This window comes from Syngnathus floridae, chromosome 16 (assembly GCF_059516105.1).
Source record: "Syngnathus floridae isolate MCC-2025c chromosome 16, RoL_Sflo_1.0, whole genome shotgun sequence".
NCBI classification, from domain to species: Eukaryota; Metazoa; Chordata; class Actinopteri; order Syngnathiformes; family Syngnathidae; genus Syngnathus; species Syngnathus floridae.
In genome coordinates, this window is record NC_142428.1 from 967501 (window position 1) to 993838 (window position 26338).

General features: G+C 46.2%; 3 protein-coding genes across 10 annotated transcripts in view; 1 reads left to right on the forward strand and 2 right to left on the reverse strand.

Moving 5' to 3' along the window:
- Positions 1-8359: 8359 nt before the first annotated feature.
- Positions 8360-11280, reverse strand: LOC148384830 (creatine kinase, testis isozyme-like). Its single transcript, XM_088400697.1, has 8 exons — positions 11113-11280; positions 9825-10012; positions 9601-9755; positions 9397-9529; positions 9166-9337; positions 8979-9102; positions 8712-8901; positions 8360-8635 (listed from the first exon to the last, which is right to left on the reverse strand). Exons 1-8 carry the CDS (start codon positions 11133-11135, stop codon positions 8457-8459), a joined length of 1164 nt encoding a protein of 387 aa, XP_088256823.1. The 5' UTR covers positions 11136-11280; the 3' UTR covers positions 8360-8456.
- A 166-nt stretch (positions 11281-11446) lies between these two features.
- LOC148384831 (uncharacterized) lies at positions 11447-13453 on the forward strand. 2 transcript variants are annotated; one of them, XM_088400699.1, is made up of 5 exons: positions 11447-11650; positions 11918-12134; positions 12255-12330; positions 12414-12537; positions 12636-13453. In XM_088400699.1, exons 2-5 carry the CDS (start codon positions 12125-12127, stop codon positions 13278-13280), a joined length of 855 nt encoding a protein of 284 aa, XP_088256825.1. In that variant the 5' UTR covers positions 11447-11650; positions 11918-12124; the 3' UTR covers positions 13281-13453. The 2 variants fall into 2 exon arrangements, with proteins under 2 accessions (XP_088256825.1, XP_088256824.1); XM_088400698.1 differs by having other exon boundaries at positions 11450-11650; positions 12255-12537.
- A 132-nt stretch (positions 13454-13585) lies between these two features.
- alk (ALK receptor tyrosine kinase) overlaps positions 13586-26338 on the reverse strand; it is a 165538-nt gene continuing 152785 nt past the window's right edge. For all 7 annotated transcript variants that reach the window (XM_088400680.1, XM_088400681.1, XM_088400678.1 and 4 more), the window contains 10 exons: positions 25186-25372; positions 25023-25113; positions 24839-24903; positions 24627-24756; positions 24356-24453; positions 21910-22002; positions 18763-18864; positions 18458-18592; positions 17648-17738; positions 13586-16180 (listed from right to left, as the gene is read on the reverse strand). In XM_088400680.1, the coding sequence (XP_088256806.1) occupies positions 15110-16180; positions 17648-17738; positions 18458-18592; positions 18763-18864; positions 21910-22002; positions 24356-24453; positions 24627-24756; positions 24839-24903; positions 25023-25113; positions 25186-25372 (2063 nt within the window). In that variant the 3' untranslated portion in view covers positions 13586-15109. The remainder of the gene's footprint in view (positions 16181-17647; positions 17739-18457; positions 18593-18762; positions 18865-21909; positions 22003-24355; positions 24454-24626; positions 24757-24838; positions 24904-25022; positions 25114-25185; positions 25373-26338) is intronic.

Consider the following 26338-nt stretch of genomic DNA (forward strand, 5'->3'; position numbering starts at 1 on the left):
ACGTCTATCATGCAAATGAGTTTTTGTACTTTTAACACACATGCACACTGGCGAGATGACAGCAGTACTTCATTTGTTAGGTTGTTTTGGGCAAAACAAAAGGTGCATCGCATTGACCCAGCATCAGACAGGTTGAGGCAAATATGCTGCGGTGGCAGCACTTGGAATTCATCTAGCCTTTCTGATATGGTCAATTTCATAAGGATGCCGGTATGAATAAGAACACTGGCCTTTACTTCACTCTGAACTGGGTGGTACATGTGCCGAGGCTGGCCGTGTAGTTCCTCAACTCTGCTTTGAATTGAAAGCTAAGGTCCTGGAATTTACACGCTGTGTTTATAAATGCAATTGACTATAGCAGCAACCTGGACTGGACAGCAACAGCCTTTTTTGTAGTCTAACAGCCAATGACGACATCAAGCCCTGTAACAAAACATGCAAGAAGTTTCACATTCAAGAGATGCACCATCGATTGAAGCACATCCCGAATGATGACTGACACCATAGTTGACTTTATTTACAAGACCACCAACAGGAAGCAAACACACCACTGTTGATTTTATTCACAAGAATGCCCACATGATGCATGACGATTCAAAACAAACCAAAAAATGGCTCTGACTAGATTCAAATAACAGCTTTTACTCTTACAGAAAACTGTACCAACATTCTGCAAGATTCTGAGTTCGGTGGCCATTTTAAAGCAGGGTTGCCAAAGATGACTTACTGATCACAACAGACACCGTTTGTACACTTGTCGTTTGCATCTATGGGTGTCTGGCTACTTGGCTTTTGTCAACAATTTAGAATGCATGCAACTTTAACGTTAAAAATAAATAAATAAAAAGCCTGACACTGCATATTTAACAAGTCAATTTTGTTTCAGCCTAACTTTACAATTGTCTTGTCATTGAGAATGTCTCAAATGATTCCAGTTTGTATGCACGATGCCAATGTTTAAAATGGACCACTTGAATTCAGTTCACAGTTTAATTGCAGTTCAGTGGTACACACACACAATTACAGTACAAACAGTTCATTTCATGATTAAAAAAACAACAGTAAAACAACAATATTGCAAAATGACGCGGCGCTGAGAGAGAAAGAAAGAGGCATCATGCAGATAGCCAGTGTGCACACCCAGTGAAAAAGTGGAGGGAGGGAGAGAGGGAAGGAAAGAAAGGACAAAAGAAAAAGAGTCATACTCTCCTTAAATGCTGGCTGGGCGCTTTGCCCTCGCCGCATCCGCACCCGTCCGTCCGTCCGTCTCGTGTCGGCCGCTCATCACGGGCGAAGGTTGGCTCCCCCCCGGCCGGTATTCGACGTTTGGACTCATCCTCCGCCTCGTGCCACTGCAAAAAGAAAAACGGCACTCTGTTGCATGCGGTTCACTTCTGTGGACGTACTCATTACCTGTCTATTAAAGCTTGCTCCTATTTTAAGCTCCCTTTATTAATTGCGTATGCATACATGAATGTTTTTGTTTTCTTTTTATGTCTGTTCCTATATGAAGAATTCAATGCTTATAATTTCTTTCTTTGTTGTAAAGTGCTTTGAGCTGCATTTCTTGTATGAATGGTGCTCTACAAATAAAGTTTTTTATTATTACCCTCTGGTCTCGCGGTCCTGTCCAGTCCCTCTGTGCAGGCACTCGTCCGATCCACCGCCCCAGCCATCCTGAAAGGCAGACATATTGTGGTGGATTAGGCAAGGGGAAAAATTTCACTAGCACCCCCCCAACCTTGACAAAGGTAAGGCTTAGGGTTAGGCTTGCTCTTGCTGTGGTTAGGGTTAGGGTTTGTGTTAGGCTTAGGCTTGCTTTTGCTGTGCTGAGGCTTAGGGTTTAGGCTTGCTCTTGCTGTGGTTAGGGTTAGGGTTTGTGTTAGGCTTAGGCTTGCTTTTGCTGTGCTGGGGCTTAGGGTTAGGCTTGCTCTTGCTGTGGTTAGGGTTAGGGTTTGTGTTAGGCTTAGGCTTGCTTTTGCTGTGCTGGGGCTTAGGGTTAGGCTTGCTCTTGCTGTGGTTAGGGTTAGGGTTTGTGTTAGGCTTAGGCTTGCTTTTGCTGTGCTGAGGCTTAGGGTTAGGCTTGCTCTTGCTGTGGTTAGGGTTAGGGTTAGGGTTTGTGTTAGGCTTAGGCTTGCTTTTGCTGTGCTGGGGCTTAGGGTTAGGCTTGCTCTTGCTGTGGTTAGGGTTAGGCTTGCTTTTGCTGTGCTGAGGCTTAGGGTTAGGCTTGCTCTTGCTGTGGTTAGGGTTAGGGTTTGTGTTAGGCTTAGACTTGCTTTTACTGTGCTGAGGCTTAGGGTTAGGCTTGCTCTTGCTGTGGTTAGGGTTAGGGTTTGTGTTAGGCTGAGGCTTGCTTTTGCTGTGCTGAGGCTTAGGGTTAGGCTTGCTCTTGCTGTGGTTAGGGTTAGGGTTAGGCTTAGGCTTGCTTTTGCTGTGCTGAGGCTTAGGCTTGCTCTTGCTGTGGTTAGGGTTAGGGTTTGTGTTAGGCTTAGGCTTGCTTTTGCTGTGCTGAGGCTTAGGGTTCGGCTTGCTCTTGCTGTGGTTAGGGTTAGTGTTAGGCTTAGACTTGCTTTTACTGTGCTTAGGGTTAGGCTTGCTCTTGCTGTGGTTAGGGTTAGGGTTTGTGTTAGGCTTAGGCTTGCTTTTGCTGTGCTGAGGCTTAGGGTTAGGCTTGCTCTTGCTGTGGTTAGGGTTAGGGTTTGTGTTAGGCTTAGGCTTGCTTTTGCTGTGCTGAGGCTTAGGGTTAGGCTTGCTTTTGCTGTGGTTAGGGTTAGGGTTTGTGTTAGGCTTAGGCTTGCTTTTGCTGTGCACGTTCCACCCTGAGTGCACCAGGCCATGTAGGTACTGCCGGGCGCGTTGGCGAAAGAGAGCGAGGGAGGGAGGGGGAGGAAAGCAGGGAGGGGGTTTCTACTTTGCCGATTCGTATCTAGAGGGTCACAGCAACCCAAATGCCCGTGCGTGCTACTAGTTACCCTATTCAAACCGACAGGGGTAGGGAAAGCACAAAAGAAAAAACAAAGTCATACTCCCCCCAAAACGCTGGCTGCATCTGCACCCATCAGTCTCGTGTGGGCCGCTCGTCACGGGCCAAGGTCCGGGTCTGCTCCGGCCGGTGTTGGACTCGTCTTCCGCCTCGCACAAGTGCAAAAAGACAAACGGCACTCAGTTGCATGCGGCTCACATCTGTCAACGTACTCATGACCTGCCCCCTCCCTGGTCTTGTGGGTGCGGCCCAGTCCCTCTGGGTGCAGGCTGGCGCTCGTCCCATCCACCGCCCCGGCAACCCTGAACGGCAGACAAATAAGGAAATCAAATTAAAACTAACAAGTGCGTTGCATATTGGATTGCCATGTCACCGCCTCTGGCCAGCCTTGGCCAGTCGTGCATCAGGCTCCTCTTCAACACTTGGCGACTGCTTTCTTTGGGTGATTCCTTCCTTTGCACCCCGCTCACCAATCGCAGGTCTGGTGGCCTCCGTCCACCGGCTCTTCGTTTCATACATCGTCTCTCCCACCTAGCAAGACAAGCACAAAAGTCTCGCTGCGCCGTCGCTTGCGCTTGCCGTCGCTTGCGCGGTCGCTTGCGCTTGCCGTCGCTTGCGCGGTCGCTTGCGCGGTCGCTTGCGCTTGCCGTCGCTTGCGCGGTCGCTTGCGCGGTCGCTTGCGCGGTCGCTTGCGCTTGCCGTCGCTTGCGCGGTCGCTTGCGCTTGCCGTCGCTTGCGCGGTCGCTTGCGCGGTCGCTTGCGCTTGCCGTCGCTTGCGCGGTCGCTTGCGCTTGCCGTCGCTTGCGCGGTCGCTTGCGCTTGCCGTCGCTTGCGCGGTCGCTTGCGCTTGCCGTCGCTTGCGCGGTCGCTTGCGCTTGCAGTCGCTTGCGCTTGCCGTCGCTGCGCGTTTGGCACTCAATGAGGGCTGCACAACATTTTGGAATACCAACGATATGGCAGTATTGGGCCAGACCACAGCATTGAGCAAAGTTGTGCAAAATTCTAGGATGGAGAGGAACTATTTGATCCCAATGACATCACTTAGACCAGTTAACTTTAACTTGCATCAATGACTTGTTATCTTCTTAACTCATTACAAATAGTTAGGAGGCCAGAAAACACGTTTCATTTGCCACATGAATAGAAAAAAAATCTTCAATGACCTACACCACCGTATGACGGTTTTCCAATCCAGGTGCAGCCCTACACACACGTCACCATTGGTGTCCAAATGGTAGCCTCGGGCCAACTTGATCAACACACCACACGAATGAACGCAACACTGCTTTGTAGCACAAAATATGAATGGCAACATTTTGTGATGGATTGAATGAATTTGTGTCAAAGAATTCTCAATTTGATTCAGTATGCAGCCCTCAAACAGACATTTGGACACCGCCGGTGTGAACTAAAAAGAAAAGAAAAAAATCCATTTCACACGCTGAAGCTGCGCAGGTCGACGCCTCCAGGGAAGCGGGTCTCCCTCAGAACTCTGCTACTTCAGAGCGATGCCACAGCGGTCCGTCCACCTCTGAGCAGATCGTGTCGCGTCCCGGTCGCCATCTGCACAAACGGAAACAAATGTTAGAAACTCAAAGAGCACCCCAAGTTGTAGGTCACTTGCTTACTTGATCACAGCGGTTAGGTACTCTTGGTGACGGTCACCGGGTCGAATCGGGCCATGCACCCCCCCCCTTTTGCGTCGGGCCTGCAAAAGGGAGAACATGCAATGAGTTGGGCGCTGCTCACATCATTAAGTCTTCACCGTGGACCGGCTCGCCCCAACACCGCCCCCTACACCTAGAGAACAAAGGACGCACAGTGGTACGTTAGGCTTCGATCAAGCACGACAGTGCTAGGTTAGAAAAAGACACAATGTGACTGTCTCGCTCCAACACCTAGGGGAGAACAAAGAACACAAGTACCAAAGTGGTAGGTTAGGGTTAGAGGAAGTGCAACAGTGGTAGGTTAGACAAAGAAAATGTCACAAGTCAAATTGCAAAATTGGACATTCGGGATCGGCTCGCTCTGACGCCACCCTACACCGAGGGGAAAGAACAAAGAACGCAGCAACTACGACAGTGGCAGGTTAGAAAAAGATACACAATGGTACAAGTCGTATGGCAAAATTGGACATTCAGCTCCACGTCAAAGTTCAGTTTTGTGTCCATCCCCGGAACCACGTCCTCCCCCAAGTGGGCCGTCAATGGCAACCAAGCACAAGACAACGCTGGATCCAGACCAGCCACAACCACAGCGCACCTCGAAAGCAAGACCAACCATCAGAGCCCTAAACACTGTCCACACCTGCAACCGTTCCGTCGTGCACCCATAACCAAAGGCAACCACACTGCCCCCTCCTGGGCACATGATCCGCACACGTCAACTTTAGCAGCGCGATGCTTGATTCTTGACTTGATATGGCCATTGCTCCTTTGCTCCTTTGCATATGGCCATTGCTCCTTTGCATATGGCCATTGCTCCTTTGCATATGGCCATTGCTCCTTTGCTCCTTTGCATATGGCCATTGCTCCTTTGGATAGGCCATGGCTCCTTTGGATAGGCCATGGCTCCTTTGGATAGGCCATGGCTCCTTTGGATAGGCCATTGTTCCTTTGGATAGGCCATGGCTCCTTTGGATAGGCCATGGCTCCTTTGGATAGGCCATGGCTCCTTTGGATAGGCCATGGCTCCTTTGGATAGGCCATTGCTCCTTTGGATAGGCCATTGCTAATTTTGGATAGGCCATCGCTCCTTTGGATAGGCCATCGCTCCTTTGGATAGGCCATTGTGCCTTTTCATATGGAATTATCCCATTCGGCTCCTCTTGCAGCCTACAAAAACACAGACCGCCATTAAGTGTGTGCTGAGAAGCTAAAACTCGACAACCATTGTGTGTTGGGAATTGAAACTTGACAAAAACAGGTTTTCACCTGATTTAGGACTACTCTTCCTCAGTGTCCTCAACATCACTGAAAGGGCTCCTTCAAGAGCCTCCTGCTTGCTTTGTATAGAAGGATGCTGGCTGGGCGGCAGTTTTTAGTGCTACAAAAGACAAGCAAATGATTGCAACAAAAATAGACATTGAGTCGAGTGCCAATGGCATGATTTTTTACCAACAATTATACATACTAGGAGTTTTACATTTGAAAAAAAATATTATATTGTAGTAAGTTATGATAATTGATCAAAATTATAGTTCCTATTTGAATTTGATACATTCTAAGTAGAGTTTTACATTTGAAAAAATATATAATCATCACATTGTAGTAAATTATGATAATTATTCAGGATTATAATTCATATTTTAATTTCATCATTCATCAACTCCCCTCACATTGGACAGATGATCCAGGTTGGCGGCGTCCAAGACGGGAGAAAATAACCCGCCGCGCAAATGTTTGTTGCGTAACGGAACGAGAGCGGGCGGGCGCCATCTTTGAATGGATTTGGTCCGATTTGGACATGACGTAACATACGTTGCATTCACCAGTTTGCATGACACGGAAATGGCACACGCATCATATAAAATAATAAAAAAATGGTTAAGTTGACTAGAGTCAAACTAATATTTCCTATAGTCAGACAAACACGCGCTTATCGGCGGCGTCATTTACGAACCGTCTACAGACAGACGAATGAAAAAAATGCTGGCCAGCATGAAAAAAAACAACAACCGCGAAAGACATTTAAAATACCACCAAAACGCGCAACGACACGACGCGACGCGACGCAAAGTGGATTGTGGCGTGCCGTGTCGTGCCGTGCCGTGCCGAAACCTCAAGCACTCCCAAGACAGCGAAAATCCTGCAAGAAATAATAAATAGCATCGTAAGAAACTGCAAACATTTGCTCACGGGCTAAATGGCCTGCGGCCTACAATTTATCTCCAGGCCCACCGTCGCGTCGCGGTGGACGTGACGTCGCCGAGTCGCGAGAGTACGACAATCCTGCGACAAACAAAATAAATTGAAAAAAAAGGCTTGTGAGAAAAAGCAACAAAGCGTTCCGTCGTGAGAAACGGCAGGAGACGACAAACATTTGCTGGCATGCTCGCTTACCTGAGAAACCGTCCGCCGCCGCCGCCGGCCCGCGCCCGGTGGCACCTGCATATGATAACTCCCCTTGAGCGAGCACACCTGACTTCAATTGACCTAAAGCACTGACGTCACATCCGTCGATTCAAATCTTCTTCTCCTGATCGTCCAACGGCGCTCGGCACACTGACGCCACCAGGTGGTCGCCTGTCATGGTGACTACTGTGGAAAGGCTTGCTTCGGACTATCCGTTGAAACTTTCAACACCGAACATGTTTGGATGGAGGATACCCTATCAATATGACCAAATCTCCTTTGGTTCCCGAGCAGGCTCTGGTCGAGTGGTTAACGCCATTGCCTTCAATCAAATGAAAATATTTGTATCGAGTATATTTGTATTGTATATTTGTAAACGTGCTTTTGTTGTGCAATTAACTCTCTCTTTTTTTTTTTTAACCTCGTGTAGTGTACCTACACATATTGTCATATAAAATGTCTGATTTTTATGTTTTAATTGGCGAATATAAAAACAAGGAATAAGACGCCAGACACGTTTTAACATAAATGTTTATTAAAAATAATAATGTCAAAAGCAAATTTCAAACCAGCAATCTAATGTGAAATTGCAGTAGATATATTGGATAACAATATTTAGGCGTATATAGGTATACACGTTATTTAAAAACGACTATAAGTGTTATACTACGACACAAGTGTTTACCAGCTCAGTGGCCTAAGAGGAGAGTGTCCGCCCTGAGACTGGGAGGTGGTGGGTTCAAACCCCTGCCGAGTCATACCAGTGACTATAACAATGGTACCCATTTCTTCCCTGCTTGGCACTCAGTGGAAGGGGTTGAAATGGGGCCCCCCCCCCCTGCTGCTCACTTATACTCCGGTGCGACTTACAGTCCGAAAATTACGGTAAGTTCAAAAATATCAGAGGAAGTGATAAACAACTGAGGTGATTTGGTTGCATAAGCAAGCCTAACCCTAAGCACAGCAAAAGCGAGAGCAAGCCAAACCCTAACCATTACCCTAAGCACAGCAAAAGCAAGCCTAACACACACCCTAACCCTAACCCTAAGCACAGCAAGAGCTCTGGTCGAGTGGTTAACGCCATTGCCTTCAATCAAATGAAAATATTTGTATCGAGAGTTCATCCTAAAATGAATTGTTCTTGCAAGATTAACAGATTTTTGTTGGTGGTGTGCCTCGAGATTTTTCCAATGAAAAGGTGTGCCGTGAATGAAAAAAGGTTGGGAAACACTGATATAGGGTATGTTCCTTCCAATTCAACAAGCCTATAGTGTAGTGGTTAGTGCTCTGGACTTATTCCAAGTGAAACAATGAAAAACAGTTTTATTGTAGCGTATTTTGAACATGATAGATGCTGTGGGACATTTCATTCAATTCATTTCTAAGGGCTGGTCTTGCTTCTACTTTTGGGTGGGCATGAGATCGTCGATGGACTCCCCCGCCGCCAGTTTCTTTTCCATCTCCACCAGCAGCTTGATGCCATCAACGACCATCTGCACCAGCTCCACCTCAGAGAAGCCCAGTCTGTCAGAGTTTGAGATGTCAAAGACTCCATCCACGGCATCTGTGTCCACGCCACCTAGTGGATGAAATAAATGATATGAACACAACTTCAGTTCAGGGACTAACTTGAAATGACGACGGCAGAAAGATACCTGTTCCACGCTTCTGCAGCCTCAGCCTTTTAAGGACCTCTTCAAACTCTGGATGTTTGCTCATGTTTGGCAGCTTCACGTGCACACCGGCACGCAGACCCGTGCCCAGGTTGGACGGGCAGGTCAGGATGTAGCCCAGGTGCTCGTTCCACATGAAAGAAAAGCCTTTGTTCTTGAACAAAGATTCAATCTAAAAAGGACACGGGCACACTAGACTTTCAGATCATCGGCGCGTGAAGGCGGGCAGGCGGGCAGGGTTAAACAAACCTCTGTGAGTCCGGTGCAGAAGCGAGTAAACACTTCCTTCAAGTTGCCACCCTTCTGCATGGAGATGACTCGTAGATGGTCTTCTTCGTTCACCCACACCAAAAATGTCTTGTTTTCATTATACCTTGAAAGTCAGCAAATATCAGCATCTTTCCATTTTCACGCCCCTTCCGAGAGTCTTTCTCACCAGATGCCTCTGGCGCTGGGCCAGTCCCGGGCCATTCTTGATGCCAGCAGCAGAGGGGACACGGGTTTGTCAAAAAGCAAGTGGTCGTCAATCAGCTGCTGCTGCTCGCCATCTGACAGGTTTCTCAAGGAATAGTACTTCCCTTGTAGGTCTCCGGTGAGTGAACCCAAGACTGCACACAAAGGGTGTTTCTTTTCCGACTAACTTTCCATTCTGCTCATTTTCGTGTACCTTCAACGGAGAGCTTCTCCACAGCACGTCTCTCGCCACGTCTGCAGAGCGGCGGCAGGCAGAAGCCGCGGATGCTGCGGCCCGTTCGCACTCGGGAGCTCAAAACATACTCTGGGTCGAGATCGTCGCCCCCCTTGAAGCGAGCGACACACGGTTTTGGTCAAAGTGGAAACGGCCAGGGGATGCGTCACGTGATCCTCGTACCACCAGGTTGTCCGGGTTGAGGTCGGTCTTATGCATGTCTGTCGGTTTGTATCCTCCGTGTCTGTCCTCGATCACAAGGTCAAGCAGCTCTTTGAAGACCTCGTATGACTCCTCGTCTCCGGCCACACAGCCAACCGTCATGATGAAGGGGTGACCTAAGCAAGTCAAAGAATGCCACATCAGCATGTATTAAATGACGGCGGCGGCGGCGGCAAGTGATTTACCTGGATTATCCACGCCTGTCTGGATGACCCGGTCTATAGTAAAGCCATTGGGGGTGGTCCGCTCCCTCAGTGTTTTGTACATGTCCATGGTTAAGAACTTGGCCATGTGGTTGTTGTGTTTACTGAGATCAGGGAACTCGTCCTCTGCCGTCAGCCCCTTGAGCTGAAGGTTGGCCATTTTTTGACAGCTAAAAGACACACTCGAGAGTGAGGCCCTCCAAACTCAAAACAAGGCACGGAAAGAAATCGCAAACTTATCAACCCACCCAACATCAAAGTGCGTAAGTTCAGCTTGTTTTATAAAGGCCAAGGGTTAGGGTTAGTCATTTAACTGTCTTAATTCAAGGCGATTACAAAACCATCATGCCAGCAAAGAAAAAAAAACAGCCAAAGATTTAATACAAATCAAAGCTAAGTCTCTCCACTTCGGTTCAGTGGTTTCATATGATTTGATGAATTGCAACCCAGCTCCAATATTTTCAGAGGTTTAACAAACTGCTCAGATGAGTGCTTCATGATGAACCAGATGGAGGGACGGTCGGACGGCCCATGTAACGGGCACAGAGCTGCACTTTAAATTGGATGCCGGACGATGACGTTTTGTTCACAAAGCCTGCCACTTTTCAAGAAGTGAGTGCAACTTTTACAGCGCACTATTTGTTGCTGGACAATGCGCCCGCCGTCCGGCGGTGCGCACATGGAAGCATTCCACAGTGTGTGTGTGTGTGTGTGTGTGTGTGTGTGTGTGTGGCTAGCCAGTAAAGGCCTTTAAGATGAAAGAATAATGACACAGCCCCTGGGCCTCAACTGACCTCAACCTGCTATTGACAACTCCGGGCCTTTCTACAGGAGATTTACTGTGTAGGAAAACAATATACTTCTTTTAACACTTGTCTCAAAGGCTGTTGTTGCAGCGATACAAAAAGTTTGATCAAGAAACTTCACCAAGCTCCTTGATGGCAGGGTTATTGACATGACATATAATATGAATTCCTTTCCCACCACTCCATTTCATAACACTGCATACTAATCATGATGCACACATGACCTCAAACTTTTACTTTCTTCAATATTTAGGTTTGAGGCGTGGAACGTTTTCAATTGAAGAGCCTTAGTTATGAATATTCATAAATGCAAATATGCAAGCTATCATATTTTTCAAGCACGTTATCGTTCTATGATGCTGCACTCACTGAGTGCAAAAAAAAAATAAAAAATCCGTTTAAATCGGAGTCAATTTTCTTCTAATTCATCAAATTAGAGCACAATTTAACATCCATTGACTTACACTTGTTCAATAGTGTCTGACATGTTTGCGTCTTCTTTCTTCACAACTCCAGCACTTGCAAGAAGTGAATTAATTGTCAGTGGTTGGAGACAGACCGACCGACCGACAGACCGACAGAGACGTACGTAGGCTACGGCCAGCTGCTTGTTTTTGTGCACGCAGACACACACACACACACTTATAGCCATCGACGTGGCAAATCGTCAGCAGCATCAGCTCTGTGATGGACACGACGTGGGCGCACAATTAAAGACGTCGTGTGCGCCACGTTCGCTTTGCGCAACAAATTGTTCCAACAAAGCGTCATGTTTGTTCTCTTGACGGAGAAACCTACCTCTTATGAAAAAAAACTATGATATAACCACAGACACTCACTATAACGCCTTTTTAATATATATAAAGTGGTTTAAAAGCGTGCAATTATTCGTACGAATGACACTATCAATCCCCATGTCTGCAATTCCCGTCTGAAAATGAGCCGTCTATGGCCACAAGGGGGCGACATAGTCGTGGATTTCAAGTCAACTTCATTGATTATGTAGGAGGTTTTTTTTCTCAATTGTTTCCACTGGTACCTACTTGACAATCAATGACCACAACAGAGCCCATTCTGCTAAACTACAAGCACAATTCCTGCTTTACACTCAAATTGCAGTTCTAAAAATACACTTCTTATATTTTCGAAACATGAAGTACAATTCTCTGCATTTGGCATCATTTTCATGAAAAAAGTCTGTCTTTCAAAATTCCATGTTTAAATGTTATCACATTCACATATCACATTTTGTATCGCTCTTCTGTTTAGGAGCAATGGATGCCAACATTGGAAACAAAGGCAGAGCCAGAGGAGGGAGAGGACGAGGGAGGCCGAGGATCGAAATCTCCGATGAGGTGCGAGCCGCTTTGGTTGACCATGTGGTCAACCGCGGTCTCACAATGACTGAGGCTGGCAAAAAAGTCCAGCCCAATATGAGCAGGTATACGGTAGCGTCCATCATCCGGGCGTTCCAAAATGACAATAGGTAAGAAAACTACAGTATCAACATGGGTATTGTGGACTGAGGGTAAATCAAATATGCACTAGCTCAGAAACGTTTTACTCCTTTGTATTCCTAAGCAGTATTTTACGATTTGTATCGCAGAACTGAAAGATTGGCAACCCGAGGTGGTCGGGAACGTCTTCTGTCTCCGGAACAGGAAACCGCAATCAGGAACATGGTCCTGGAAAATAACGCCATAACATTACAGCAAATGCAGAGAAGAGTCGTAGAAAACAATGATATATTTCAAAATATTCATAGGGTGAGCTTCTCAACACTGGACCGTGCCTTGCGTCGAAATAATCTGTGGAAGAAACAGGTCTACAGGGTGCCATTTCGACACAATTCAGCAAGAGTCAAAGAATTACGATATAACTACGCGCACGTAAGTCCGATAGCATCCACCGCAAATACGTATCATCGGTGTTGTAATCATGATTGTGCCTGACAACGGTGGGCGCTCCATTTCTGATATCGTTTCAGCAAGTCCTTGAGCTACAGGTGGCTGACGTGGAGCACCGGTTCATCTTCATTGATGAAGTTGGATTTAACTTGACAAAACGAGGAAGGGGGAGAGGGAGCAGTTGGCACAAAGAGCCCGGCCGCCACCGATGGAACATCACAATGTGTGCGGCCATCACCCACCACGGCGTCATCCATCGTCACGCTACCTTCGGTCCCTACAACACCGCCCATCTGATCACATTCCTGGACGACCTGCACGAGAAACTCATTCCGCCAAATGGGGTAGATGGGCCGGAACAGCTCAGGTACGTTGTCATTTGGGACAACGTCAGCTTCCACCGGGCCGCCGCCGTGCGTAAATGGTTCAGCGCCCACGCACGCTTTGTAGTGGTCAATCTCCCTCCGTATTCTCCGTTTCTCAATCCTGTTGATGAATTTTTTTTGGCCTGGAGATGGAAAGTGTATGAGCGAAATCCACAAGCACAGAGAACCCTTCTCCAAGCCATGGAAGAAGCATGTGGAGATATAGGAGCTGAAGCTTTTGTTGACTGGATTTGCCACGCTCGGCGCTATTTCCCACACTGCATGGCCAGGGAAAATATTGATTGCGACGTGGATGAGGTTCTGTGGTCAGACCCAAACAGAAGAGCGGATGCAGCATAGGGTTTGTTTTTGTTTTTATAAATGCTTCTGCTCTTTTGTATGTTGACCACTGCATTTAACACCCAGGCAATAAACCACTGTCAGCCGAGATTCCAAAAGGGGTGAGCTCAAATAAAAAGCTCTTCCAGGTTGTTTATCAGATCCAAGTTCAAGTACCTGGAAATATAAGCAGATATGATAATGATTTTTTTCTTTCATTTCATCACACCCAATGTTTTAGTCTGGCACAAAACAAAGGAATTATCCTTATTGATCATCATAATAATAGCATTGACATTATTTTCCATAAGAAAACGTTCCATAGGAAACTTATATAGTAATTTATTAATTTTGGCGAATGTCTTCCCAAGGGCAATGTACAGCATTTACCATAATACAATACTCTTTAATTACATCATTTACACATGAAGTCTTTGATGGGTGAGCTACAGAGATCACAAAGTGGATAGAACAGATGACTGACACGCATGTCAACGACGTCTGTAAGAAATGACAAACATGGTCACTCGCTGAAATCAGCTTGCGGCTCTATTTGTCAGATCGTTGATTTCACATAAGGAGCAAAAGTAGTTTCTCCGTTCGTGCTCATTTGTATTCCATGACATTCATTCGGCAATTATAAGAATAAAACCAAAAAGTGAAACTATGTAAATGATGGATGCTTGCAGGCAGCACATTTGAAGGTTAACAATGATTCAGCAATATTCACAATGTTCTCCACACCAAAAATGGAAAAAGGTTTTGGAAAAAAGCCGCCGGCATGGAAAAACCTCGGTTTTCCACACGTTGAGCACAAAATGCCAGTTTGGTGGGACTTTACAGCGGCGGAAGGAGGTGACTTATTTCAACGAGAACGCTCTGAACGGATTGTTGCTGAGGCTGCCCGTGAATAATTTCCGCTTCAGCGGCATCACTGTTGTTTATGGCCCACTATAAAGGCTAAGAGAGATTTCCTGTGATTATTTTTTGTTAAACTTTGTCAAGTTTATTTATACTCGTGGGGATGGGATTCTATTTGCTTTGTTGTTTTAGCTTGCTTTTTGCGGCTAATCATTTCAAACGGCTTAAAACATGAAAAGAGACGAAACCGTTGCAGGGGGATTTTTGCTCGTAGCGTGAGCCTGCTAATTGATCATTTATAGAGCCACATCCAAATCATAAATTAACAAACAAACCAATAAATAAGCAAGCAAGCAAAACATCAACAAACACATTTTTTAAAAAGTTGTTCTCTTCAGTACAAATGTCTCTGTAAATCCAACATATGATTCTTAAAAATGACAAGTGGCAAGCTTTCTTTCTTTTTTTTTTCTTCCCTTCTTTTTTTTGCCGTGTGAAAAATGGGGGTAATTTTAGGGTCCTGCAATAGAAATGAAACATGTGGCTGGCAGCAGCAACTTTGAAATTGGTCTCCTCAGTCATCAGAGTTTGGGAATCAACGTCTGAAGTCGGCGAGGTCTAAATCAGAATAATGGTCTCTCAGTTTGTGACGCAGAAAAACTTAAATATTTGCTATAAATTCCACTCTGTGAGCTCTCAGTCATGCCTACTTTACGATGAAAAAATACATTTTCTGGACTCAAAAACTATCCTTTGAATTCCATTTGCCATCCAGTGTCTGATGTGCTTTCATGTTCACTTGGGGATTTGACACCCTGCGGGCTTCTCATAATAAAAGCTTCACGGATTGAGCTTTTTTGCTTATGCTCAAAAGCTTGTTTCCAAACCGGAGGGAGAAAGCAAAGGTTTGCTGACACAGCGTTTGCTGGCGTCTAGTCAGTTACACTTACCAAAGTTGGGGAGTCCATCAAACTGCACAGGCGTGTTGGTTAAAGCACAGTGGCGTTGTGACCCTCCATTCTGGGCAGCCGGGTGTCCTGCACCGTCCCCATGGTGACCAAGAGCGGTCGGCTGTCTTCCGATAATCCCGACCGACCCAGAGACACCGAGGCGGGGGCCCTCTGGTGGGCCGCCGGTGCACTCTGTTGGGCGGGAACGAGCTGAGTCGGAGCTGGAGCCGGAGCCGGAGCCGGAGCCGGAGCCAAAGCCAAAGCCGCCTCCGTCGACACGCCTTGCTCCTGGTAGCCGTAGCCGATACTCCCGCAGGGGAACCGCCTGAGTCTGTACACCGGACCGGGTGGCAAAGCGCCAGAATCTAAAAGGAGGGGGGACTGGCTTGCTGGTGGAGGGGGGGCTAACAAGGGTCTGCAGAGACCCTGCGGCTGCTGCTGCCGCCCATGATGCAGCACCTGAAACTGATGCTGATGTTGAAACTTATGCTGGAGACCCATCGAGCCAGCCACCTCGGCCACAGTCCGTCCCACGTGCTCCTGGCCTTCGCCGGGCACCCTGCCGCTGGTGCCGGCCAAACTCCCCCCCACGCCCCCTTGCCGCTGCTGCTGCTGCTGCTGCTTCCTCTGTAGCTGCTGCAGGAACCACGAGCCGTACGTGGGGTTCCAAAGACTGCTGCTCTTCCCGTTGTGGCTCTTCTCCTCTGCTGGGTGACCCTGGTTGAAGGCCAGGTTGATGTGGCCCCCCTCTGGGCCGGGCTGGGCGCTTCCCTTGGCAGCGAGGGTGGCGCTCGCCGCCGCCAGGGTGACGGTGCCGGTCGTCGTCGTCACCGAGGTCTGCGTGTGAGGTTGCTGGTGTTGATGGAGGTACGCTTGGGGCTGAGACGCCGTCTGCGCTTTGGCTTCGGACGGGGCTGTGTGCTCGGCGCCTCTTTGGCTCTCCTCGGAGCGGTAGCGTGCTTGCGCCTGGGAAAGTTCCCCGTCAGGCACGTGAGCGTTGACCAGCACGGCGGCGCCCGAGGGCTCGTCAGGATGAGCTGTTACATACTCCTCTTCTTCCTGGACAGGCCCGTATTCAATAGGCAAGGGCATGGTCACCACATCCGGGTCCTAAAATGTTCAAGAATTGTTGTTTTTATTGGCCATGTTTGAGCATGCCAATGAAGGAATTTGACTTGGGTACGTCTCAGCCTCTGTTCAACATTTGGGTGACTAACAACACTCAGGACATGTGCGAAAATGGACAAATATTCCCAAACATCCCCTGATCTTAAACTCAAGGACAGAGCTCGTGTTACAAGCAAACCCATCACGAGCATCCGGTTCAGGAGTTTTGGAATCGAATTGAATGTCGGGTACAATGCGGATGCGATGGTGTTATGTTGCGCCAATTTAAATAGCTTCCAAAACAAGTCATGCAAAATAGTACATCACTTACAACATTGGTGTCAAACATCATTTATGTGGCCCACAACTTTGACTTCATGTGTCAATACTAAAATGACACATTGTCTTCACTTAGACATTGCTAGTGAAAATATTTCAAATCAAAATATATGAACAGTTTTTGCCTAGTCTCGGCTTTCAAAACGAGTCATTCCTCACTTGATTGTGTAATGTATATAAAGCGTTGACGGAAGGAAACTGACTACGATGTGGCCAAAAAGAAGGTTGACATCCCTGACTTGCATCATATGCTAGTGTGGTGCCTGCAATTTTTTTTTTTTTTTTTTTTTTTTCCCCCCCCACTGTAACAGGCAAGCAGTCCTGACTCTTACCAGCTGGGATAAACGCTTCTTGCTCACTTGAAGCCCATATAAGCAGTAGAAAATGAATACATTGATGTATTGTAGTGTGTGCCACTCACTTTCTTTCTCATCAGTTTCCTGATCGCTGGTGTTCTGCATGTCCCACATGGACTACCGTAAATCCACTCTAAAAGCTTTCCGTCAAGCCGCCGGCTTACTTTTTGCCGCTTCAAGCGAGGCGTGCGTTCTTTATTGTCTGCGGACATTACATTCTTGAACTTTTTTTCCTCCTTCGATAGATGTTTCTTTTCCAAGTCAGTATTAGAATGTTGAGCAAAAAATGCTTTGTGCGGCACTTTCTCCTCAAACTAACCTTCAGCTTTACACATGCAATGTCAGCTCCGTAGACTGTGTGTGCAGTTTTAATGAAGTCTTCATTAAAGACTTCGTCCAAGTAATGAAAGGCACCACCTATTATGTTTTTCTGGAGGGTATAAAACAGGAAGGAGGTGTATAGGTGAAATGTGGCCATTATTGAATCAAGTGGACAATGACTAAATGGTAGCCTGGGTCTTAACAGCGAAGACCACAATTGTACAATTATCTAGTATTCTTTGATAGCGTCTTTTTACTTCCTCCAATAGGGCAAGACCATCCGATACTTTGTCTTTAATTCTGCTTTTCACTTCCAGAGAGTGGAGACATAATGTGTATCTCCCCTTTTATCTGATGCAGGACTCATGAAATAATCCAATGAAACAACAAATCGCGCTGGATCGGTTGACTATAAATCCCAGCATTCAATTACATCCAAGACCTAGTTTGTTACCTGCAAGCAGTAGTCAATTCTCTCCAGGATAGTTGAGAAGTTTGGTCTGTCCTCGGGTTGGTGCTGCCAACTTTGAGTCATTATACGGTACCTGGAGATACACAAGAATGAACAAACATAAACTCCAGAGTGGATGCAGATAGCAGAAAAAATGCTGATGCGTTATATCTCAAGCAGGAACATAAGTTATAATATTTTCTTTTCCATGGATGGGTTACCCATCAAACTAAAAGAATAGATCAATCCTCGCTAAGCGTTGTTTACAATTATTTTTGCCCTCATATTCCAGTCCCTTACGTTTGAAAAAAGAAATCTCTCCAAGTCTGTACAATGGTTTTCTAAGAAGGCCCATAGTCAGTACAAATCAAGTCATTATCACAGGAGAACAGTTAATATGTTCTCAAGGGCATCAATAATAGCTGCCAGCTCCCATTATTTCATTCAATTGACTTCTCTCAGATTGCAGATGAACTCTGCCGTCAGCACACTGTCCAATTCTGACATTTGGCACTCATAGTGAATATTTCACTTTTTCCATATAATCACTTCGATGGAATATTCTAAGTGGGCATATTGAGGGTGCAACGAGGACTAAAAAGGCCCTGAGTCGCGATGCGTCTGTCCAAATGTCTTATCATTTGAGTTCTTATCGCGGCAATGGCAAAGGAAAGAAAGCACAAGTCGTTGGACTCATCCTGGATATTCACAGCACTTTTTGATCCGAATTCTCCTGGGACATCATTTCCTTTGTGTTTCTACGCAACAACCACGGCACGGCACGGCACGGCACGCGTGTTCAGGTTTACATACACAGGCCCCGGGCAGTTTTTGGGTGGGTCCATTCTCCCACCGTTGGTTACAAAGTCCAGCACTTCTTGGTTACTACGACTTGGATAAGGCATGTAGCCCAGTGAGAAGATCTCCCAGAGCAGAACCCCAAATGACCTGGTAAACCAAAAAGGGAAACGGGATGAATGAAAATCAAGTCGTCTCAAAAGCGCCATCAAAGCGACGGCCATCAAGGACAAGGACCAAGATAGGGAATTCAAAGGAAGATCATCTCTGACAGTGACGACAGACACATCAGAATATGGCAACAAAGGGTGCATGCTCACCAAGTATCTGTTTTGGATGTGAAGATGCCCTCCATGAAGGCCTCAGGCGGCATCCACTTGACCGGGAGCATGGCACGACCACCTTTCCTGTAGTAACTTGCTCTACATGCGCACAGGCAAGTTATGCAAGCAACAGAAAAGAAAAAAAAAGGCATCAGAATCATAATAGAATGAAAAGCAGCAGTACTTTTCTTTGCCGTTGCCATAGCGACAGCCTCATATGGAAGGATAAAAGAAACCTGACATGCATATTTAATTGTGTGCTGTCACTGCTCTGATCCAAAACACACATTTTGTTGTGAGGAAGTCACAACCTGTCATGGGAAAGAGGCAGGAGCATTATTATTATTTTTTTTTCTGGTCCGAGCCATTTTTAACGCTCCCTTGCTTTTGGTAAAGAAATGATCTCATTGTTAATAATGGCGGAGGTCGAAGCCAAATTCATGCTGAGCTCCATCTAAGTTGAAGATAATCAAGATAAAAATGATAGGTCGGCGTCCCCGCGGCTCCTGGGCCGCATGCACTTTCAATGTGTGTTCATTTGATTTGCAAATTGAATTTAAAGATGATAGCGCTCTTAAAAAAAGCTGGGTGGTGGCCAAAGGGAGTGACCTTAGCGGTCCAATCCAAGGCCGCAGCATCCCTGGCGAGTGAGCAAAGTCCAGAAAGACAAATTCGAGCCTTGGAAACTCCGTAATTGCTCAGCAGAGAGTATCTGTCGAGCAGGAGTGGGCATAATGTATGCCCGGCGGCGTAAGTGGAACAAACGGAATGGACGGATGAATCATTGGGCAATTTGTGAAGTTCCAAATAAGAGAACACTACAACAGGTGATGAAACCAAAAACAAAATGTCTTGGCTGTTCCAAGCTGCTGAAATATTCATTCAAGGTTTCTGGGGCTTTCAAGTAATATGGGACAACGGAACACACCCATTCCTGGGCTCTTGCAAAATCACAGCCTTTTGAACAAAATCAGGCAGAAAGCACCCAATCCCATTTTAATGTTGCGTTAGCCATTTTCACATCGGACCTTCTCAACACTACATCAGGTAGTGGTTGTTAAGTGCCACTCTACATTCAGAGGTGTTTTACAAGTGAAGTTCAAGAAGCAAGCATTTGTTTCGTAGAGCTTTGAGCTATCAGGATGCCGGCGTCGGCCGCACCAGCTCCATCCAGACAAATTCAATGCATTGCAAAAGAGAGACGGTGAGGCTCCGCATTCATATGAAATTCCCCGAGATGCACATGACAGTGGCCCTCATTCTTTCTGTCTGAGGAGGCAATTGCTCATTTTCTCTGTGCCATTTAACTGCAATGGTGAGATTGATTCAAGCGTTTATTCTTGGTGACGTTGATGATGTTAGGAAAACTTTCAATGACATGCCAGCGATTCCAAAGTCTAAACGCAGGGTTAGGTGACATTTTTTCATGTCCTTTGGACTCGCCCACTTCCACTCAAAGGGTACCTCTACAGTAAACGTTCTACACGGAACCCACACATGAAGATTCAAAAAAATCATTGAACATAAACTAGTCACCCTTTTGACGTCCTCGGTCGGAAAGAGGCGAAATCGGGACGCAATCTGTCTTGATTTACTCACTGGCCATAAATGAGTGACTTGATGCAAAATCAATGTGTTAACTTGATTGCGTGTCCGTGCCAGTTTCCACAACTCTGTCAAGCACAAAGCAAGCAAGCATGCAAACGTATCAATGACTAAGCATGGCATTCAGTGAAACCTTGGGCTTGGCTGCCAAAAATGTTGGCCACCTAACTACATAGATGGAGAAATGGCTTGCCCAAGAATGCATCCAGTCCTCCTTGAATAGAAAAAGAAAGATGGCACAGCAGGTTTTTTTTAACTCATACAAGAGACCTTTTTGCTTTATGAGTGACAATGAAATTGTTCCTCCCACTCCAGGATAAAAAAATGCACAGTTCCCTGATAATTTGACATCATCCTTTGTTAGACGCCAACCAAAATGAATATGTAAGTCGTCAAGATTCAAAGCCGGGACCTTTTGACTGTGAGGCGGCAGCAGCCCCACTGTGCTACCCCGACAAGCTGTTCTTTTTGTCCTTTTTTTTGTTTGTTCTCGCGACTGAACCCGCGAGCCCACGTTCGTGCCAGGCTGTTTGAGTGAAGAATAGCGGCACGTGTGAGTACGCCTGTGGCTCTGCTCTCCGAATATAAAAAGCTGACATTAAGCTCCATGCCTCCCCTCACTGCGACGGCCTTAAAAGGACTTGCACGTCCCTTGTCACACACACACACACACACACACACAAAAAAAGGGCCACACCACCAAACAGCAAATAGAAGTTGCAGACAGCCAAGCGGCACTGAGCGAGCGAGGTACCCTCTTCATTCTTCTGCACATAAAAGCAGAGATAAGCCCAAGTGCTGGAGGCTGCTATATAAAAGCAAAATCTTGGCCAGGCACCTGAAAAACTGACATCAGCAATTAAATCAAGCAGGCCTAATGTGGCACCCTGGGGACCACTGGAGCAACAGCCTTAACCAGATGTGACTTTGGAGCCCATCTGAGGATCATCTGAGGATCTTCCCAGAATGTTGCAATGATATACTAGCGTCATGTTGTGTGATACATTTCCCCTACTCCAGTCTCTCTTAGATGAAAGGCTAGAATGATTTCCCTGCTGAATTGGGAACTCGTGGCACCGTGTGAAACATCACATGGCCGTATTAAAATATTTGAGATGAGAATAATGAGATGCTAGTTGGCCACTGGATGCTTGCTCACATTAGAGGGCTTTAGAAGCCTCTTTGGCTTGCACTTTAACGTTTACAGATCTTAATGAGCCACAGGGACGGTGCAATCATTTATGGACACAGATCAAATTGAGCAATTACAAATTTACTAGGTGCATCCAATATTGTCAATGAATGCAATACTAGTTAAGAGGTTCTACTCAAAGGAGTTGACATCGATTAATTGATAGTAGTTGTAGTCTTCACCAACAGCATCATTTTTTGCATTTCGATTGACATTCAGCTGTTTGAAAAAGAACAAAGCAAGTGTCGACAAGTCCATATCCACAGAGATTAAAAAAAAACAAAAAAAAAACGTTACTGCAACATTGACAAATGATATAATTCATTAGTGCTGTGCTTCATTTTTACCTGTAGATATCCCGAGCCATCCCGAAATCTCCAATCTTGGCCACTCGACCCGGTCCTTTGCACGTCAGCAGGCAATTACGAGCCGCAATATCCCTAAATGATGAAAAATACACGCGCAAGTATGAAAATCCAGCCTTCTTGGGCGTTTCATCTTTTCAAGAAGTTTAGTTGATAGATTTGGCACATTGGATCCGACTACCAAGTTGCCATCAGCCTTGCTGGTAAGCTTCCTGCAGCGTTTTTTATGACTCGACACACCCGAGAAAAGATTGAAGTGCGGTGTATACAAGCAAGATGAGAAAATACGTACATAAAAAGTATTCTTTTCAAAGAGCTGGGTTTCTTATTTTTTGACGAAGAACATTTCAGTGTACATTTGTGTTTTGGAGGGGAAGCAAAAGACACTGAACTGGAGGAATGTGGAGCCGTGCAACTTTCTTCAGAGCGTAGTGCATCCATCTCTTCATCAGGCCAGACAAATGGGCACCGAGACTAATAAACTGCCAGAATGCTACATCAAAATAACAGCATGTGACACACTGCTCAAACGGAATCATGAGGCGGGGGCACAACTGCAAAACACGCAACTGGAAGCAAGATGACTGATCGCGGTAGTGAGCGGCATGCGCTGGCTGGCTGGCCGGCCGGCTGGCTGGCTGGCCGCGTACTTCATACAGCCTTCTTCTGATTAATGGAGATGTGAGATGACACAGTTGGGATGCAGTAATAGCTTCGACTGATTTAAACAGAGGCGGCTCCTTTTTATCACATGGCCTGCGACGGTGCGCCAGCAGAGATTGCAAATGAATCAACCAATTTGTATTGAATAATTCACTAAGTCCTAAAACTCAACAGTTCTTCCTTATATTATCTGGAAGAGGCCTTTGCTTTCGTGAGCATGGGTGCAATTTCCATTCAAAGTCTTTTAATGAGCATGTATTTAGCAAACAATTTACAGTAGCTACACATCATTACCTCCGTTTGGGGCCTAAGCACAATGGTATTCAGTGGCAGCCACTATACTATCTATTTGCTTATGTTTTATCTTTGGCTCTTCCTGATTACAAACAGCATGTGGTCACATACAATACACTCCAATACACACGAGCACAAGTGGCGTGCGTAGTCCTTGTTTAATGGCTCGGAAGAAGTCACGCTAATGATTTGGTTCTGCTGCTAGGCAAGGACAAGCAGCCAGAGTTGTCGCAGACGGCGAGCGGAAGGAGGCCTTCGGGGAAGGGCACGCACGCACGCACGCACGCACGCACGCACGCACGCACGCACGCAGGCAGGCAGGCACGCACGCACGCACGCGGCCGCCGTTTTGCGTGCAGCACAGTCATGGGAGGACAGCTACTTATTAAAACAACGTTAACAGGCCTCAGACTGCAGACTTTACTCACAGTGAATTAGAAGGAGCTTTCCTGCCTGCCTTTGTTATTGCTATTAAACTATTGTTGTTGGACTTTTTAAAGAGCTTTGCTTGCGTTGAGCGCCACTTTACTGCCCTCGGCGCAGTACTTCACTTATGCCATTGCAATTGCTATTTCCAAAGGAAGTGTGGAATTGAACTGCTTGTTGGTATTTAGTCATCTGACCTCATTCCTTTGCTCTTTACTGCTATTCAAGCGTAAAACTTGTAATTATCCACAGGGACAGTATCAGCCGCCATTTCAATACATGCAGAGAAGCCGGGCCGGGCCGGGCCGGGCCGAGCCGTATAGAAGGTCAGCGAGCCGTGCAGAAGACGTGGCCATTAGGTGGATTGATGGGGCTTTACTGCTCCATGTTGGAGCAAATACGCTTTAATCGGCCTCGTTTATCAATGGCTAATACCTGAAGTGAAAGGGAGGGACTCTTCAATTGTCTTGATTTGACTGTGGGAGGAAATTTGACCTTTCCCCATATTGACTTGTACCTGACCTTCCATGTAAGTGTCCATAACGCTGATTTGGGGCTTTAGAAGGAGGCCCTTTGAAAACCATTGTTTTCTGGACAGGATATAAAAGGGACGTTATGTATGGGCCTTGTATATAGTAAGCCATCAAAGGATTTTTATCAAATGATGCTCAGGCGGTAGGTAGGTAGGTAGAGCGGCTCGTGCAGTAACCAACGCATTGACGCTTCAAACCCAGCTCTGTCACATGTGGTTGTGTGCTTGGGCTTATTGGACTTAGCTGGTAAAACATTGAATTAAGAAGAAAAAAAAATCCTTGTTTGTCCTCTCAACTATGTCAGAGGCAAAATGTGTCCTTATGTTCCACTTGAGCAGGTGTAGTCATCATAAGCCCAAGAACACATCTTGTTTATGCAATCTGTGAAGATCGTTTGCGTCATTTGCAATATATATGCATACATTTCCCATCTGCTGGATTTCTTGAGAATACAAATTGTGTAACTCATCCCTTTGTCTATGTCTATTGAAAAAAGGGATGGATTCAGATACCTGTGGATGAATTGGTTCTCTTCCAGATACTGGCAGCCTTTGGAGATATCTCGGGCTACATTGAGAAGGTCAACCATGGTCAGGCTGGACGCTTGCTCCTGAGAGAGAACCATAGTTACCATAGTTATGAATTAGAATGGGCTTGATGCACAATGAGTCACATCTAAAAGTCAGAGTTTCTGCACTTGGCTTGTTCAGACAGTTCCCCAATTTGGAAAGGCAACGTGTCCCAATACTTGTGTATTGCAACACGAATAACGCTGAGTCTCACCAATCGAGGTCTCATCTCCCTAAGAAAGGTCTTGAGGTCTCCTCCGGTCATCAGCTCCAGAAGTATGAATCTGGGCATGGCCTGCAGACTCACCCCGACACAGCGCACAATGTTCTGGTGGCTGAACTTACTACAGAAACAAAAGCACAGGAAATAAAAAGCATTGGATATGATGACTTGATATGAGTGAGCAAATTTGATTTGGCTGGTACCTGATGATTAGAGCCTCCATAAGGAAGTCCAGTTCATCTTGTTCTGAGCAAACCTCAGGGAGGGTCTAGTTTTTCATACAAAAACATAGGAGCTCATTGAAAATAGAAGATGGGATGGATTCCAGAGTCTCCTATTCAGTTTATTTATTTTTTTTAAAGGGAACCATTTTGGAGGGGACATCACCTTGACTGCCACATGAAGTGGACTGGGTTCGCCTGGTATTCCCACCGCCAGTCCCTCATATACTTCACCAAAAGCACCATGGCCGAGGCCCCTGGAGTAAAAATTGGTTCATGCAATATTAGCGCAGCCGGATGCAAAGAGCGACTGAGTGGTTATTCTTCACCTGGTGAGGGAGATGTTGCGTCGTGGCACTTCCTTCAGGTCATTGACCGACGTGGTCTTGCCGGCGAAGCAGTAGTTTGGATTATAGTCAGTCATGATGGTAGAAGCCCGCAGTTTACCAAGCTTGCAGTCTGGACTCTGGAGCTCCAGCTGAATTGACTGCAGCTCTGTGTGTTTACGCCTGTACACTTGAGACCAATTGAGATTTTTATCAATATAGTAACAAGAACAAACTTTATCTCCATCTTCTATAGTTGACATTTAGTGCTTGGACATAAAGTGAAACTTTTAGAATTCTCGAAAGGACCTTTTTCCCCTCCCCACCCCTGCTCAGCAGAATTCAGTGTTGAGACACGTAACCTCTCCTCTTTCGAAAATGATCATGTCATATAAGTGTCACGTTTCAGAATCGAACATCACTAAAAGGACTTAGAAATAAAACCAACTCATTTATGCAGATGCAGATAAAGCAGCTGAAAAGGAAGATGACACTGCCGTGACCTGCTGTTATGGACACATTAGACCTAGTGAGAATGCTTAATGTGTTTTATTGCAACGTGGATGTGTTTAGAGGAGCAAGCGCCGGCCACTGTGGAAGAGTTGTTGGCCTCCAGCTAAGCTGCCATCCATCATTAGCACATTTCATTGCTAGTCCTCACCCCCTGCCTTGCCTGTGAGCATAGGTGGGAGTCGGAATATGTGTGTGCGTGGAGTATAAGCTTTCCACTCCAGCTACGAGAGGGAGCGTGGGTGGGTGTGCATGTGGAGGAGATGATGGCTTGATGAGTGCATGTCTGGCAATAATGCTATGAGCGCTGCACTGGCTCTAAGTCCTTCTTCATCTGACAACAATATATTGAGCAGGAATGTTGCGGAACTTTGTGCATGTGGGTGGGGAATAAAATGCGTCTCCAGTCAAGGCAGAAAGTGTATATACTCCGATCATGTATATTTAGTATCTACTACATGTTTAAAGTCATATATATATATAAAGTACGATGTTATGTGTGCTGGGGAACCTATGGAACAAATAGATGTTGAGTTGCAATTGTTCCAAAAAGCCTCCGACCAGTCATCGACTGCAGCTGATCATTTTTCACAGCCTTTTTATTGTTATTTCAAATCAAAATGTCCATTAGAACCTTCGACAGGAA

What these genes read in the sequence shown, in the direction of transcription:
- LOC148384830 (XM_088400697.1), bottom strand. Translation starts at nt 11,135, where the DNA reads ATGTCAGACACTATTGAACAAGT. An exon ending in GACAGGCGTGGATAATCCAG is followed by an intron (nt 9,756 to 9,824) that starts GTAAATCACTTG and finishes TGACTTGCTTAG; the next exon opens with GTCACCCCTTCATCATGACG. An exon ending in GGAGAAGCTCTCCGTTGAAG is followed by an intron (nt 9,338 to 9,396) that starts GTACACGAAAAT and finishes CTTTGTGTGCAG; the next exon opens with TCTTGGGTTCACTCACCGGA.
- LOC148384831 (XM_088400698.1), top strand. Translation starts at nt 11,923, where the DNA reads ATGGATGCCAACATTGGAAACAAAGGCAGAGCCAGAGGAGGGAGAGGA. An exon ending in GCGTTCCAAAATGACAATAG is followed by an intron (nt 12,135 to 12,254) that starts GTAAGAAAACTA and finishes TTTGTATCGCAG; the next exon opens with AACTGAAAGATTGGCAACCC. An exon ending in TACGATATAACTACGCGCAC is followed by an intron (nt 12,538 to 12,635) that starts GTAAGTCCGATA and finishes ATATCGTTTCAG; the next exon opens with CAAGTCCTTGAGCTACAGGT.